This window comes from Manacus candei, unplaced genomic scaffold (genome assembly GCF_025592945.1).
Source record: "Manacus candei isolate 608988 ecotype Guabito, Panama unplaced genomic scaffold, ASM2559294v1 h1tg000008l, whole genome shotgun sequence".
NCBI classification, from domain to species: Eukaryota; Metazoa; Chordata; class Aves; order Passeriformes; family Pipridae; genus Manacus; species Manacus candei.
Window position 1 is genome coordinate 10549927 of NW_026138056.1, and position 15711 is coordinate 10565637.

The 15711-nt window shown below is 43.4% G+C and overlaps 1 protein-coding gene across 2 annotated transcripts in view; it reads left to right on the plus strand.

The window, feature by feature from the left end:
* GATA6 (GATA binding protein 6) overlaps positions 1–15381 on the plus strand; it is a 33807-nt gene extending 18426 nt beyond the window's left edge. Inside the window, exons 7-8 of one of the 2 annotated variants that reach the window (XR_007901680.1) lie at positions 674–6990; positions 7780–15379. Coding sequence is in view for 1 of the 2 variants with exons in the window: in XM_051775320.1 (XP_051631280.1) it covers positions 674–841 (168 nt within the window). In the remaining variant the exon portion in view is untranslated. Of the gene's footprint in view, positions 1–673 lie in introns of both variants that reach the window. The other variant, XM_051775320.1, reaches the window with a different exon arrangement.
* The last annotated feature ends 330 nt before the right edge of the window (positions 15382–15711 follow it).

Sequence of the window (15711 nt, forward strand, 5' to 3'; positions counted from 1 at the left end):
CAGAGGTTCATCTTCGTGCCTACCAGGGCTCCCCTGCACGTTATCTTGTATAGGCAGTGGAACAAAAAGTCTCCTGCTTCAAAGGCAGGAGTGTTTCTCCGCCGGAGATTAAAGAGCATCTCCTTTAGTGTCCAGGGATGAAGTGGTCCTGGCTAGCATTTTGAAGGGTGAGGAATGATTTTAGGCATTTCAGGGTCTGAGGGACCCAAAGAAGGCTGATTTCCAGGAGGTGTTCCATATCTACTGCTGGAGAATTGGGGTGTATCAGGCTTCTCCAATTGTGGAAGAAAAACTACAGGTGCCACCACTCCCAGATCACATTTTTGGTGTTGTCACTTATGTCTCTTCAGTAGGGGGCAGCGGGACACACACACACAGGCTTCTTCACCACGGTCTGATTTCCAGGTTTTTGTGTGCATCACGTGCTTTCTTTTCCACCTCTCCAAACACAGATATCTCTCCCATCAACAGGGTTCGGTGACTGGGCTGATGCTGAGACATGGGTTTTTTCAGGATTTGGAGGCACAGGGGCAAGCAGAGGGCAAACACTGTTTTTCTGCAGAAATCCTGGGATAATGACTGTACCCTGGGCCTGCTGTGGTCTCACTTGCACCCAGTGTGTGCAAAGCTCACCTGCTCAATGCCTCTCTCTTTGTTCTCTCCCTCCCTCCAGGCGAGCTCGTCAGTGATGTCTGGCCCGGGAGAGAGCACCAGTCCAGAAAGCAGCAACCTTAAGTATTCAGGTCAAGATGGGCTGTACACAGGAGTCAGCCTGACCTCCACGGCTGAAGTGACAGCATCTGTGAGACAGGATCCCTGGTGTGCCCTGGCTCTGGCATGACCCGATGTGAGGGAAGCTGGATCCTGGTGCTGCACGGCAGCCCCCAGATGTCCACACACAGTTTCTCCTGTGGAGCGGTTGCAGCAGAAGCAAGAGTGCTGGCAAAGACCATTCCTCTGAAATAGTTTTTGAGCCTTGGTGGCAGAGGTGTTTTTCAACCTCTGAAAGAGGCTCTGCCAAAGCATCCAGTTCCTCATCTATGCAAGAAAAATATAGGGAAAGTAAATGACCACCGGGGGATAGCTAATGCAGCCTTACAATCTCAAAAAAACCCTCAAAACCCCCAAAACAAATAAAAAAAAAAAAAGAAAAAAGAAAAAAAAAGAAAAAAAACCAAAAACATATAGACCTAGACCTATTGACGGGTTCCAGAAATACATCTTCAACTTACCCAGCAGCGCTGCCTTTCTGATTGCGTAGTTGTTTTCACTCTCTCATCGCCTTTTCCCCTAAGAATTTGGTGGAAGCCGTCATTGTCGGGGAGGAAGTAGCAAAGACTTTAATTACCAGAGATAGTGAGATACTTTTTAATGAGTGACAGAAGTGCGTGTGGCTTGAGTCGGCACAGACTTCTTGCACTGAACATTTGATATCTTCGCCCTGTCAGACCTCTTCCCTCCTTTGCCCTCCATCTTCAGTGTGCCTTGCTCTGCTCCTCAGAGCCCAGCTATGCCCCTGGAAGAAATCACAATGTTTGGTACAAGTCCCACAAGGTCCAGCTGGTTAAGGAGATTTTGGGGTTGGTTTTTTCCTGGTTTAAGATATTTACTCACTTTGCAAGACTACGATATAACTTTTAAAGTACACTGTGACTGAGATTTATGAAAGTTCATATTTTCTGGCTGAACTGTATAGAGTCAGTCAAAATTTGTAAACAGGGTAGCAATCAGATATTTTTCTTCCATATATACAATAATTTTTTTAAAGAAGTGCAATTTGCGTTGCAGCAATCAGTGTTAAATCATTTGCATAAGATTTAACAACGGTTTTTATATGAATGAATGTAAACATTTTAACTTAATGGTACGTAAGTAATTTAAAAGAAAAACTTAACTAGGCATCCTTAGGCTTTTTAGCTCAACAAAAATGCATCCACTTTCTGTATTTCCAGTTGTTAAAGCAAGAGTTTCAAAGAACAAGCCTTCTCTCAGGAAAATTGCCCTAGCCATTTGCTCAAAAGTGTTGTACAAAAATGCAAATGCATCCCCAAGGCTTTTTTTGCCATTGAGTAACTGTGTGCTGGAAAGAAACAAATTGCAATGAACCTTTACTACCTAACTGATATATTTGTAAATACTACAAATCTTGAAGGCATCTTGAAAATGTAAGATGCAATCTGTATAGTGTGACTGACATATAGTTAGGTTGGTTTCCATTGGTTTTTAAGTGGGATGTCATTTGGAAAGTTGTTTCATCAGAGCTTTAAAAATAAAAGGGTATCATTTTGAGATTTTTTTTCCTGTACAGTGTGCCTTCTCCTTTGTCTCAGACACAATTGTTACGCTACATTAAAAGCTATGGAAATGTACCTGATACAGGTGGCATGTCTGATGGCTCCCCAGAGGTCTCCAGCTGAAGTGCCTGCTCTGTCTATCTAAGTCTGCATTGTGTGTGGCTTTTCTGCAGCTTCCCTCAATATACCCTCTGATGATATGTAAAACTAGGGCCTTCACCTATGAATATAAGCTCGACATGGGCACATGTGAGATTTTTCTGACGTCTGGGCAACTGAACCCATGCCCTGTGAGGACTATCATGGTTTTTCTTGGCCTTCACACCGTAGCTAAAGGGTCTACCCAGTGATGAGTGGGCAAATACCAGAATGTCACCCACTGCAGACACAGCTGCTGAGTGGCAGAGCATTTGTGTGCCTGCTGGCATCCTCCGGTGACCAAAGGTGAAGGGCACCAAAAACTGATGGCACTGCTGCTGAAAAGAGAAGACAGTGAATTTTAGATACTGAGGGAAGTGGAAAACCTTTTGCTGGCTCTGAGAACTGGTCCTCTTTCTTCATTGCTCAGCTGACTGGAGCAAGACTTACTGCCATGTATGACATTTCCAGCTGTGTCACCAGTACTGTTGGACTTGGAAACCAGGATGCCCAACCTCCATACCCAGTGACCTGCAGAGTGGCTGCAATGCATCTTTTTGCCTCTCTGTGCCAGATCTTTTTTTAGGTGAATTGTGGTAGCTCCTTGGCCTGCAGTGAAGCTGCGCTGACTTGCACCAGCCAAGAATCTGCCCCTTGGTTTTCAAACCTCGCCATTGAGGCTACCTCCTTACCCCGGGGGTATTGTGAGGACCATGGAATGAATGATGCTGTACAGCCGCAGCAGGAAAACAGCAAAAAGGAGCCAGGCCAAGCCTTACCTAGAGTTTAAGTTGATGTGGCCAGCCAGGAGTGGGGATCACTCACCCTTCCTGGCGTGACCTTCGTGCCACACTTGGTACTGGGCTACCTCACATCCTTGCTGCCTGTGGGTTGATATGGCCAGGTACCCCAGCCCTGCTAGCCCGGGGGCCTTGGATATTGTGGTTTACAAAAATAAATACCTATCTAAGTGCAAGGTGAGCCATGCAGAGAAACACTGGGTTTAGAAAGCAACAGATGTGGAGAAGAGGGTGAATATCCTTCGTTTTGAAGCGTTTATTGACTAAAATGCCCTTACTTGTGATTTTCCAGTAAGCTGTTGCTAAGTGGTGTTGCAGAGTGTTCCGCCTTAGCTAGGGTCGGCATCCTTTTTTTATTTCCCTTTTTCTTACCAGGGTGAAATTTGGTGTGCCAATTCTGAAGAGCCTAGCACATAACTCATACTTGCTGGGTATGTCAGAGCTGCGTTTCTTGGAGTTATCATAAAACAGGAGGTTTAGAGAAGCGTATTCCAGTTTTGTGCTGCTGGTTGCTGATGCTCTTGCTGGCAGCCTGTGGAAGGCCACATTGCTTTGAAACCCTGTGGCACAATTTAAGAGCACTCCTAGGAGGCCCTGCTCCCTTCTCAGCACCACCTTGACCCAGGGTCTATCTTAGGGTGGTTCCTACAGTCTTGCAGGGAACATATGAACCTTCCTCTTGGATCTGACGATGAAAATGCTCTTTTAGGGGGAAAAAACCCATAGAAAACCTCCAATATTTCATAGGGAAGGTATTTCCAATTTTTTTTCCATCAACAAATCAAGAATGGAATACTTGGACCAGAAGCAGTGCTATCAGGTTTTCAACCCTCTGTAAGAGTAAAGGCAGATGCAGTACCACGTTGCCTTACTGTATAGGTGCTGAGGAGCTCAAAGCCAGGTGCCTTGTTATGATTTTACATAGAAGAAGATTGTAAGAGTACATCCCTACTTACCAAAACTCCTCTCCAAGTGTACTGATTGCTGGAGCTGCTATTCCTAGATGAAATAAAAGTTTCTTTTTTTTTTTTTTTTCTTTTTCTTTTTTTGCTTTTTAGTCTTGCTGAGCTGGCATAGTTCTCTGAGTGTGTGAGCTGGACTTTGCTGTGGCTCATACATCATCTGTATCACTGCTTTCCTCTCATCCCCATTTCTCTTCAGTGACAGCCCTGGGGTGGGCTGAGAAAGAACAAAGAAAGAGTTTGACTGTGAGTTTTGGTTACTAGTGAGGCTGAACAAGGCAGATTGACCCCAGAGCATCTCTTTAGTACTGTCATGAAGCTTCAGAATTGACATTTTTGGGGGAAAAGAAGGCATATGGCTACTTGTCACTTTAGTACCTTTTCTCTGAAAACAGTAAAAATTAAATAGCCAGTGTCCCAAAGCATCTGCTTCAGGGTCCCCCACCAAACAATACTCGAAGGCTCAAATTTGCTTGGGTGGCCCCCCAAGATCAGACTGTTCCTGGCCACGTGCGTTACTCTGGCATCCAATATTCCCTAGGTCCTAGATTCTGTTTTAGTAGTCTTACTGACACCCTCACTCATAATTTTTTTTTTCCTGTTCAAATTGCTTGAAATAAGTTGAAATCCGTACTGTGGTTCAGAGTGGTATTTTTCAGCATGGCATTTAGGGTGTATACTGCTGTGGTTTGAGTGCTGTAGAGGTACTTGAGGGTGCAACAGTTGCTGGGTTTTGGTTGGTAAAGCAAAGAGAAGCAGCCTTGGATGCTGCCCAAAGGGAGTAATAGGTGCCTGTCTGTTTCTAGAACTGCAAGTGGACTTTGTTTCATGTGAATGATCAGCGGGCAAGGACCTGTGTGTGAAGTAAGGAACCAAAGTAGCTGATTTGCTGTATAGAACTTGGGTAATATAGTATCTGTTCCTGCACAAAAATAACGTAACTTCTGCTTCTGTCTAAGAGAAGAAGAGATTTAAGAGTAACACCCTGCCCCTGCTATTGTGAGCCTTAGTTGAGCATAGGCTGCAGAAACCCAAAGTGTTCTTCAACTCTTCTGTGTGCTCACAGCTCCAGATCTTCCTTTATCCAGCTGTCATGAACTTCATTCCTCACAGATCCTCCAGTTCCTAAATCTGTATACACTGGACATTCCAGGGTTGTGTCAAACACACTGAATTCAGTATTAAAATATAGGGCAAGGGTTATTGCAGTGGGCCAGCGAGAAGGAAACTGAGGGCTTGAGGAGCAGTTTCATGTGCCTTCTGCTCCACATGTTGCAAAAGGCTTGAGATCTTCACTGTGTATTTGTAATGTGTTTTGGAAACACTTCTTAATCTTTCCTTAAAGAGATCTGATGGAAGTTGGTATCATATGTAGGAAAGGGGAGTAGAATTTCACAGAATCACAGAATCATTTAGATTGGCAAAGACTTTCAAGATCATCAAGTCCAACCTTTGACCTATAAATTTAGGTGCCTGGGTGGATACGCAGTCAAACAAGAGCTGTCAAAGCAATGTTGTAACCAAAAGCGCTTATGTACCCCTTGAACAAAGAATCAGGAAAACAGTGAGTTGGAGTAAGGAGGTAATTTTACTTTGGAATGCTACATCCAGACCTGGCATCCACATTTGAAAAGAGTGTTTAAAAATTGGCAAAGGTAGGGAAAAGAACCACTGAAATGATTGATGAACTGGGGGAAATATCTAGTCTTGATAAATTTAAAGACCACGGTCTGCTTAGAATACCTGAAAGAAGACTAAAACGTGACTGGTGTAGTAAGTCCCTTCATGGAGAGAAAATGATAGGTGCTAGGAGGCCTTTGACCTTGTAGAGAAAGACATGACAAGATCTAGTGGCCAGAAGGTGAAGCTGGATTAATTAAAATGATCATTTAGCTTCAGTTGAAACAGCGAATGTAATTAGTGATGGGAGCAAGGGAGGAAGACGAGTGCTCAATCTCTTGTTGCCATTGCAACAAAGCTGGCTGGAAGACCAGCTTTAGCTGACCAAAAGTGACTGGGTTCAGGACTGAGCGGGTTACATCTGCTGCATCATGATTTATAGGCTGTATTAGTTTCCATTTTGTCTGAAACCGTATAACTTTTTGGGATGAGACCCAATGCTGAGATCTTGAATTTTTGTTGTTATTAAAAAAACTATGGCACTCTTCCTGAGAGCAGTGGTAAACACTGTGGTGTTTTGACCCAGTTTCAGCATAAGTAATTATTTTTTTGCTTACCTAAAACGTCCTACTTCCTCTCCAAAACTGTCCCACATCTTTATTGTTTCCTGTTAAATACAACCTGAGTTCTATAGAAGAAAAGGCCACGTTTCAAAGTTGAACAAACGAGACATGATATTCTGTCCTGTCTTATGGCATAGCACGCAGACAGGGGCTGCTAAACAGCCCCTGTTCTTGGAGAAGCAGGAAGGAAACCTTTTCTGAAGAATGGTCTGCAGGTCTTCAGTCTGTGACCTTTCGATGCTGTGAAGACCACAGCCTGAAGAAGGAACAGAGGCATGTGGGTTGTCTTATGAATGTAGCAATTAAAAAAGAAAAAAACAGTATGATGGGAGGTTTCTGTTAATGCACTGAACCCCACTTGGGATCCAAATTCTACTTGTTCCTCTCATGGGAATAAATAACACTTAAAATAATGCTTGCTTTTTGTGCCTTGCTTGCAGAGGACCCGGTCTTGTGGCATGAGAGAGTGGGGATGAGCTTTGTCTGTTTGGCTGGTCATTCATCTGATCCCTTTGCAGTAGAGAGGAGCCCCAAACCAGCCAGGAAGATCCTGGTGAGTGCTCCCACTCTGAAGGGGTTTTGCACAAGCTTGGCAGACATGCCTCCCAGGAGTGGCCTTGCTGACAGGAGAGGGTGTGAGTGTTTGGCCAGGGGCCTGTAGAGGGGAGAGGGAAGGAGGCCTGATGGAGGGGAGGTGCGCTGTGCCTCAACTGCAGCATCATTAGGAGCTGCTCATGGGCAGGCTCTGCTCACTGTAATTCAAGGTACCTGAGGACCAAGAAGCTGAAACTGGCCTTTTCTGAGCCTGGAAGGACCTCTGGCAAGCTGGGGATCCCCATCTTGTATGTGTGTGTGTGTGTGCGTACACATGTGTATGTGTGTGTGTGTGCACGTGCCTATGTTTTCTTAAAATTAGATCTTTTACTCTCTGGGTTTTTTCTACCATAATCCACAATTGCCTGTGATTGTTCCATTTTACCTGAATCAAAGTTTATTAAAAATAGTGCTGGGATGATGGGCCACCTCTAGATCAGTGACAGAGATGAAAAGTAGCACCTATGAGGTCTGGGCAGACCCACCTGTCCCAACACTCTGTACACCCGGCCTGGGGCACCTCTTTGACTTTTCATGAGTTGGACAAGAAATAAGGCATACCCTCTGTTCTTCATAGAGTTAATGAAGTATGTCACAAGATTCATTTAAGTTTATTTTATTTTAAACTGTTAGGAACTTTTCAGCCTGAAACAGTCTCCCAAAGACAGCAACACTCCCTTCTTTATAAGAAGATGATGTCCTATAGTTTCCAATAACTTTGACATGTCTTTTTTTTTTTTTTTTTCAGATCAAGGTGAGAGCCTGGGTACTGGAAAATAGCATTACAATTTTAACAAAAGGGAGAAAAAATTGCTCAAAAGTCTGACCAATAAAATGTTTATTCTTATTGCAACCACCAAGTGATACCTTCAAGGTATCACTCAGAATAGGCATGAAACAATTTTACTCTGTAAACTTCAGGTACTCTCAGAAAATTAAAAAGGTGACTTCTCAGAAAGCATTGTTAGGATTAAATGTGTTTAAGGCAGAAGGAGGCAAAGGATGTCTTTAGAGCTCCCACTTTGTTACCCAGTCTTATGCTTCGCTCTGAGTAGTGATAAAACTCCTGGGACTAAATGAAAGCTTTGTATAAGCAGGAAATTCAGGAAAAACAGCTTGTTTTTCTAAGCCTCCATGATCAGTTTTCAGCAAAGGTAAGAGACTTTAAGCATAGATTCCAGCAGATTTGGGTTTTGTAAACAAGATACTGATGTCTTACCATTTCTCTGTGTCCAAGCTCACCAGGGAAGACATGGACAGGCACTGACAGCTGTGTTCTGTACTTCTTCTCCATTGTAAATCAGTCCTGATCCCACTGCAGGATTAGTTTTTGGCGTGCATTTTTCCCTTATGCAGGTAGCTGGGGATGTGAGCTGGAGCGCTTGCATCAGGATTGGGCAACAGGGTCAAATCTGCCACTTTGCAAAACCCTTTCTTATCTAAAGCAAAGGATTAGAACTTCTGAAATGAACCACATATAAGAAAACTCGGGGGAAAACTGAAAGAAACTCCTATTTCCCACCTGTTGTATACTGAGGCACTATGGTGTTCGTGTACACTCTGCTTTTCCTGTTCTGGGCAACCTGAAAGGTGGTCAGGATGCTTTAGTCATGAGTCAATGTACTCCATTGATGGGGAAACCTATGGGAGTGAAATGTTAACTCTGAGGTTTCAGCCGTACACAGCTGTGATAAATCTTAGCCTAGCCTCTCTATTCTTATAGACTTACACTGACATCTTCCATATCCCTCCCAGCCCGAGGCCTGCTCTTGCTTCCCTTGCAGTCAGGAGTGGAACTCTGCACAGCTCAGTGGTATAGGTGAGCTCCAATTTATAAGGAAACTTCAAAAGAGACAAGCCCAGCCCTACATTATGGCCAACTAAAGCAGGCAAGCACATGGGAAGCAGCAAGTAGCCTGGTTTGAGGTGAAACCTGTGTTAGCAACAAAGGCAAGTTTGACACCTTTGTAATTAATGAGGCAGCTACTTAGATCAAGCCCCAGTCATTGGGAGGAGCCTTGTAAAAGGCAGAGGAATTCAGGGCAGGCTTCAGCCAGCTTTCCCAAGCAGTTTGAGCTGGCCAGTCTGTGGTTCATCTGGCTTGCCAGGTGCCAGAGCTATCAGGCAATCTTGGCCATCAGAAGCCCTGACTACCACCTGTACCTGGGGGAGGATATGTTAACCCTTTGCTGTTGGGGCATTAGATGTCATACTCCCACCTCCAGCACCCAGGTGGTGGTGCAGGAGAGCGGTGCTCCTCTGGGATGCTGCTGAGAGAACTTGCACTTCAGGCTCAGAAATTCGTTTTTGAGCAAAAATGGCCAGTTTAAAGGATACCCCCGTGTTTAAAAAAAATGGGTGTGCTACCTACTCATCATGGGTGGAAAGGAAGCAAGGTAGTAAGGGTCAGATGGAGCTCTGCTAATAAAAAGCATTGCAGCAGAAGGCAGTGGGAATATACCTTTCCAGGGAGAAGATTTCAGATTTAAGATTAAGGACAGATGCAGCACAAGAGAAAAAGCAGGATGAACCAGAAGCTGTAGTGTGATCAGAAGATCAAGTCTTTTCAGCAGAAGTTTTTGAAGATATTTAATTTGCTGTTCTAATTCCATGAGTTGAAAGTATCTGGTTTAAAAAAAACAAAACCAACAAAACAACATTATCATTACAGCCAGGCTTCTATGACAGGAATACAAATATTTTGCAGAACCTCTTTGGTTGAGAAAATGAATTTTTGGTTGTCTCTTCTGTTGATAGCAAACTTCTTAGTGGAGTTAAGGGAAATTTATAATTTGCCAGACTTCTTGTTGCAGTAATTTTGCAGTAATTTTGGCATGTTCTGCACTTCCCTTGCTTGCATCTGAGAATACTTTTAGACACTGACAGACACAGTGGCTACATGCTGTCCTGAAGACAACTGCCCCCAAAAGAGAGTCCTCCAGAAGGGCATAACCTGGCCCAGAAAGTCTGAGTTTAGAGATGTGTAAAGGAAATATAGCCCAAATTAAATGATCTTTTAGGTAAAATCATTCTAAGCAGAGAGGGGACAGCTATGTAAGCAGACAAGGTAAAAGCACTGGGGAGAGAGCAGTGACTACCTGAGCTCTCTCAATCACCTAACCTCATCAGCCATGCTGTCTTCAGCCTCATCAGCAGGTGAATGGGGGCAAGAGGAAGCCACCGACACTGTATTTTTTGGCTGTCATCCTCAGCTGCAGGATGGCCCCCGATACATGAACACCAAGGCTGTGTCTCAGTCAGCAGGCTTGGACAGTGTGCATCCTGAGAGGGCTTCCCTGGCCCTATGGAGAAGGGAGGTTCATTTTCTAGACACAGATAAGATCACAGAACAGATTCACTCCTCTGTTCTGTGTATACTATTATGCTCCTATGAATTAAGCATGTAGGCAGGGAAAAGGACAACATCCTTCTACTAATAAGTACAGAGCAGATAACTGAAAGAATGAATGTGAGAGATTCACTGTCTGAAAAGTTAAGCAGTGTACTTGAGGCCTGCAGTATGTTTTTAATTAGCATCATTATTTAAAGTGAGCAGTAGTGAAAAGGCTCCTCGAGTTCTCTGATAGCATATTCATTAGCTAATCAACAGAGCTATTATTTTCTCTGAAGTATGCCCTACTTTGTGGTACTAAAGTGCACACACTGATTTACTGGTAAGGGTAATTAAAGGGCATGTCATAAACACCACTGACGTCATGGAATATTGCTCTTTAACCATCTTTCCAGTTAACTCTTCCACATGGAAAAATATGTTTTGCAGCTGATCCTCACCTGGTATCAAGTGTTCATTCTCCATCTTCTAGCATCACTGCAGTTTTGTGAACCCATGGCAGCAGAAGAGGTAGTTTTACACTTACGGCTTCCCACACCCATCGAGTATATGCATTTGAAAGTGTTTCATACCTCAGAATTTGCAAAATCTAATGGAAATCTAATATTTAAGGGTAGTTTGGAAGATCTATAGCTAAACTAGGCATTCCAAACATATATCTCTATGTAGCTGTACATATGGGCTGCAAAATTTGGACGATCTTCAGCACTGAAGTCTGAAAATTGGGGGTGCTTTGCATCCCGTGGAGTTGCTGGCTTGTGAATGCTGTAGTGGCATGTGGGTGCATAAGTGAGCAAGAGAACATCAACCCAGGTGGTTCCTTCTTTTTGCTTGCTTTGCCTCCTTCCTTCTTCCACTCCTTCCCTTTTTTTCTCCCTCTCCCACTCTGTTCCATCCTATGCATTTTGGTTTGTTTCTTCCCAGCTACAGGTTTGTCTCCCATATGTTTTCTGGACAATTGAGGGATTGGAAAAAAAATCTTTAAATCCACAGCACTGTATAAAATCAATTCCTGATTTTTTTCCACTCCATTTATTAGATTCTTCAATACAAGAAAGTTGTGTCTGTCTTTACTGAAGTTCATGTAGCGATGTGATTCCGCATAGCAGCAATAAGTAGGTCATAAAAATAGAATGGATAGTCATCTTTCACTCACACAAATGAAAGAAGAAAAAAAAAGATATATATCAAAAAGAAATAAAATGCAGAACACTTCATTTCAGATTATGGCAAAATATTTTTAACTGTATATTTTAAGGGTATATATTCCTGTTTATCTCAATGATGTCTATTTCCAATGCAGATGACTGCATTTATTTGTAATTTAAAGCAATAACCAAAGTTCTGTTCTGATTATGAATTACTCACTTAAATCAGTATTTGCTCTCTGTTCAGATGAAAATTATCAAACACAATGGGATAAACCTACTTGTACAGCCGGGGTGCTCTCATGTTTTCCCATTACTTTTAAGATACAAAATGCTCTGTCCTCCCTCCATTGCTGAGACATACAGTGGGGTTTGTTATCTCCATTTTATGGATCAACAGGGATTAGAAAGCCTCTGTAGTTTCCCTAAAATTTCACAGGAGTCATTCATAGAGAAGACATTTACTGAGCACCTTCTGGGTCTCAGATGGTGTCCCCGATGGTGGACTCAGCAGTGCCAGGACACAGGCAATGGTGTGTGCCAGCTCATATTACTATTTGGCATGGTTTTGGTTGGGACCACCTACACTTTCCCAACTGCTGCCCATGGTTAGGGAAAAGCAACTGGGCCAGAGACTGCTCCTGGTTTGGATTGCTGCCCCCCTGCTTTGGAGGGTGAGAGCTTAGCTAGAGGAACATGGGCTGTACTTCGCAGTACTCCTCCTTTAACTGTTCCCTGGCCCATTTTATTTCCCAGCATAGATACAGCCACTTGGCATGTATTTGTGGTGTGTGTCGGTCTGCTGGCACGGAAGTGACATATTTCAAGACTTGTTGGTGAAGAAAGAAGAGTAAACATGATATGAAATATGGATGAGTCTTATGTGACCCTGAGCCAAGCCCTGCCTCAAGACTGGGGATATGTTTTCATGAAGGCACGTGATTCTCTGCCCATGCAGTGTCAGCACAAAGCAGAGATAGGCCCCAACACGTGACTCTTTAGTGACTAGTTTGAATGGAAATGTGTGATTTCTGAACAGATTTATTGTGCAAGCAAAAATGTATTTGCTAAAGATTACAGCAGTGTGTTTGCTCTGAATGCTGAGCCTGGGAAATAAAGACTGCTCTGTGTGACTTACCATAACACAGTGAAATAAGGTCTGTGGTGACAAATACCTGTTTTAACTTTGTTAGCCCTGTCCCATGGTCTGTAGTGCAGGGATCAGGCACTGGAAGCAGAGCAGAGCGGGGGGTGCAGAGATCTCTCCATGGCTCAGACTCCAGCTCCTGCATCCCCCATGTATGTGGATGATAGACCTACTAACCACTCATATGGCCTCAGGGTCTGTGCCAGGAGTGGAACCTACATGCCCATTGCTCCCAGACCTTTCCAAAACGCTTCTCTGCACCTTGTGTAGGGGTACATTGAGGAGCTCCTTGGCCCACCAGAGTCCCTGGAGTCCTTCCCTCATCTGTCCTGAAGTTTCTTTCTGCCAACTCCCTCTCAGGGTACCAGGGACCCAGGAGCCACTGCTGATGAGAACCAGGACTCAACCTGGTCATTATTGCTTCAGATAGTCAGTATTATTATTATCTTTATGTTAGTGGTATCATGTTGTATAACTGCACAGGTTTGGAAGATTTGTGCAGGAGTTACGACTAGGATTCTGCTACTGTGACCATTATCCCTGAAATGCAGCAGCTAAGGTGCTGAGTCCCTTCCTCTTCAGAGCTGTTTTGCAAGGTGGGCTTATGAGCATTTCCACTGAGGATAACTCGTAGGCCACATTTCGTCTAATGTGCAACCAGCCTTCTTGGTCTGAGACCACGCATGTTCTGGGAGCGTGAACCACTTGGGTGGGTGGACAGAGATGTCTCAGGCTTTTTGATGAAGGAAAGTGTGCCACTGTGGGAATTTTCACAAGCCAAAATCCACCGTGTTTCTCTTGACTTTTTTTTTAAGTTTTAAAGCACGCAGGTGACTGATCTGCAGCATGTAGACCCCAGTTTGGTTTGGAACTGCGATTCAGACACCCTTGCAGACAAATTTAAAAACCATGATCTTATAGGCGTACTCAGGGTCAGTCAATAAAAATAATTCATTTGCCGGTGTGTTGGATCCAGTTACCAGTTCCATCAGTCAATTTCCCTGGCAGAAACACTCCTGAGACTTTTTTTTGCTGATACTCTGCCGCACTGTTTGGGAAGAGAAACACAGCCAACTGGCAAGTTATCTCGGCGTTGTCCTTGTACAAGGGAAAATGGGAGTTGATTTGGTCTGGAAGTCTGCTAACATTTGCTGCCATGGCATTTTTGCCAGTCTTCATGACGCCAGCATATGGAGGAATGCTGCAGCACATGTATTTGAGGTGGTTTGTTTAGTGTAAGGGTGTCTGTAAGAGGAGTAGTTTCCTGAAAGGAACAAGTGGAGAGGCTGACCTTGCACCGATTCTGCTGACAGTTCCTGCTTGAAATAAGGTTGCCCTGGTCTAGTGCAACATCACTCACCTCCAGTCAGGGAGTTTCAAACTGTTAGAAGACACAAAAAAGCTATATAAGGAGTAACATGTCCACAGGGATCCCTCTGTACCAAACATGGGATCTGAAGAAACTCAGCTCCAAACTGAAGGTCGCAGTGGGTTTATAAAAGAAGTCTTTCAGCTCTGCACATCTTCAACCATCAGATTTCAAATCTAGCTCTGTATCCTAGGTCAAGTTAAAGGCAAGCAAGTGAGAAATATCCTGAAATGGAAACAAAATGATCTCTGAAATATGTGTTTTGCAAGGCTAGCAGAAACAGCATCTGCATAGCTGTAACTTAAAAAAAAATGAAAATCAAAAAGCATGGTTGAAAACTGTTTTAAGGGGCTGGGCAGATTCAGGTGCAAGGCAGGAGATTGAATGTTTTGCCTCTTTGCTCTCCTCATGCTTTATGCCTTGGAAACCTACCTACATCCCGCCTGTTAATGAACATCTGCTTTTGATTGTCACAAACCCATATATTTCTGTAAAATAAATATACCTGATCTCCACTTGGGGAAACAGGCTATTGTTTCTGCTGTGCCAGATTCAAACATTGCTTTTAAATCAGAAATGGACTTTTTTTTTTTTTTTCACTTCCCCACTAGTTACCTTTAAGTGCTAAATGACTCCATCAGGAATTAGCTTCTGTGTTTGGACTAGCTGCAGGACATGGGCTGAAATGATGCCTTTTCTTTGGTGTCTGATATGAACTGTGTTGAAGGACTATCTCCTGACTATATTGGCTGTTGGTGTCAGAAAATAAATACATCTTTCCTAAGCTAATTCTCTCTTAGTCCAGATGGACACCGGACTAAATGCAGATGACAACAATAGGGCTAAAAAGCATGGCCTTACCAAGTCCTGTGCATCTCACCTGGTAACACCGAGCTACTGTGTTTACTGGAGCCATGAAAGTTGTTACCCTTGTGGCTCTCTCTGTCTGTGTGACCTCATGCCTGATAAGGGCTCCAGAAACCTGCATGATAATGAAATAAGAAAAAAAGAATAAATGTATGTGCACTGTCACCTTGAAAGCTGTACAGGGCAGGAGCTCCTGGTTTCCCAGAGCAGACAGACTTTTGCGTGTCATGGCATGGTGTTTGCTGCTTTATGACCTATTGATCTCAGCATACAGTATTAAAATCACTGTTTCTACACATGGGAGAAATCAACATCTATTGGTTTCATGTTGATTATTGGACTATATAATCATGAGCATTTTTAGCATGATTATGGTCTTGCCTTATAACAGCACTGAGAGCAGCTGAGATTCCTCACCTTCACCTTTTCAGTCTTGTTTTCAACTAGTTTCTGTAACTAGTTGTGAAATAATGGAGGTATGAGTGATTTCCTACTTGAGAGACTAAAAGGTCCAAGATTTAATCCCTCTTATTTATATATTTATTATGTCCTATCTAGATGGCAAAAAAGCATTTAGCAAACATCCTTCTAGCCCAATACTCCATCTATAAAACTGCATACAAAAAACTGGCTACATGCTTGGGAAGCATAGGAACAGGACAAGTATGTATGCTTTCTTTTAATTCCCTTACACTCTTTTCAGCTCAGAATGTTTTGGACTTTCCTAGCCCCTGCTGTTTGTTTACATATTAGCTTGCAATGGATCTCTTGTCCAGAGCTTGTCTTGTTCCTCCCTG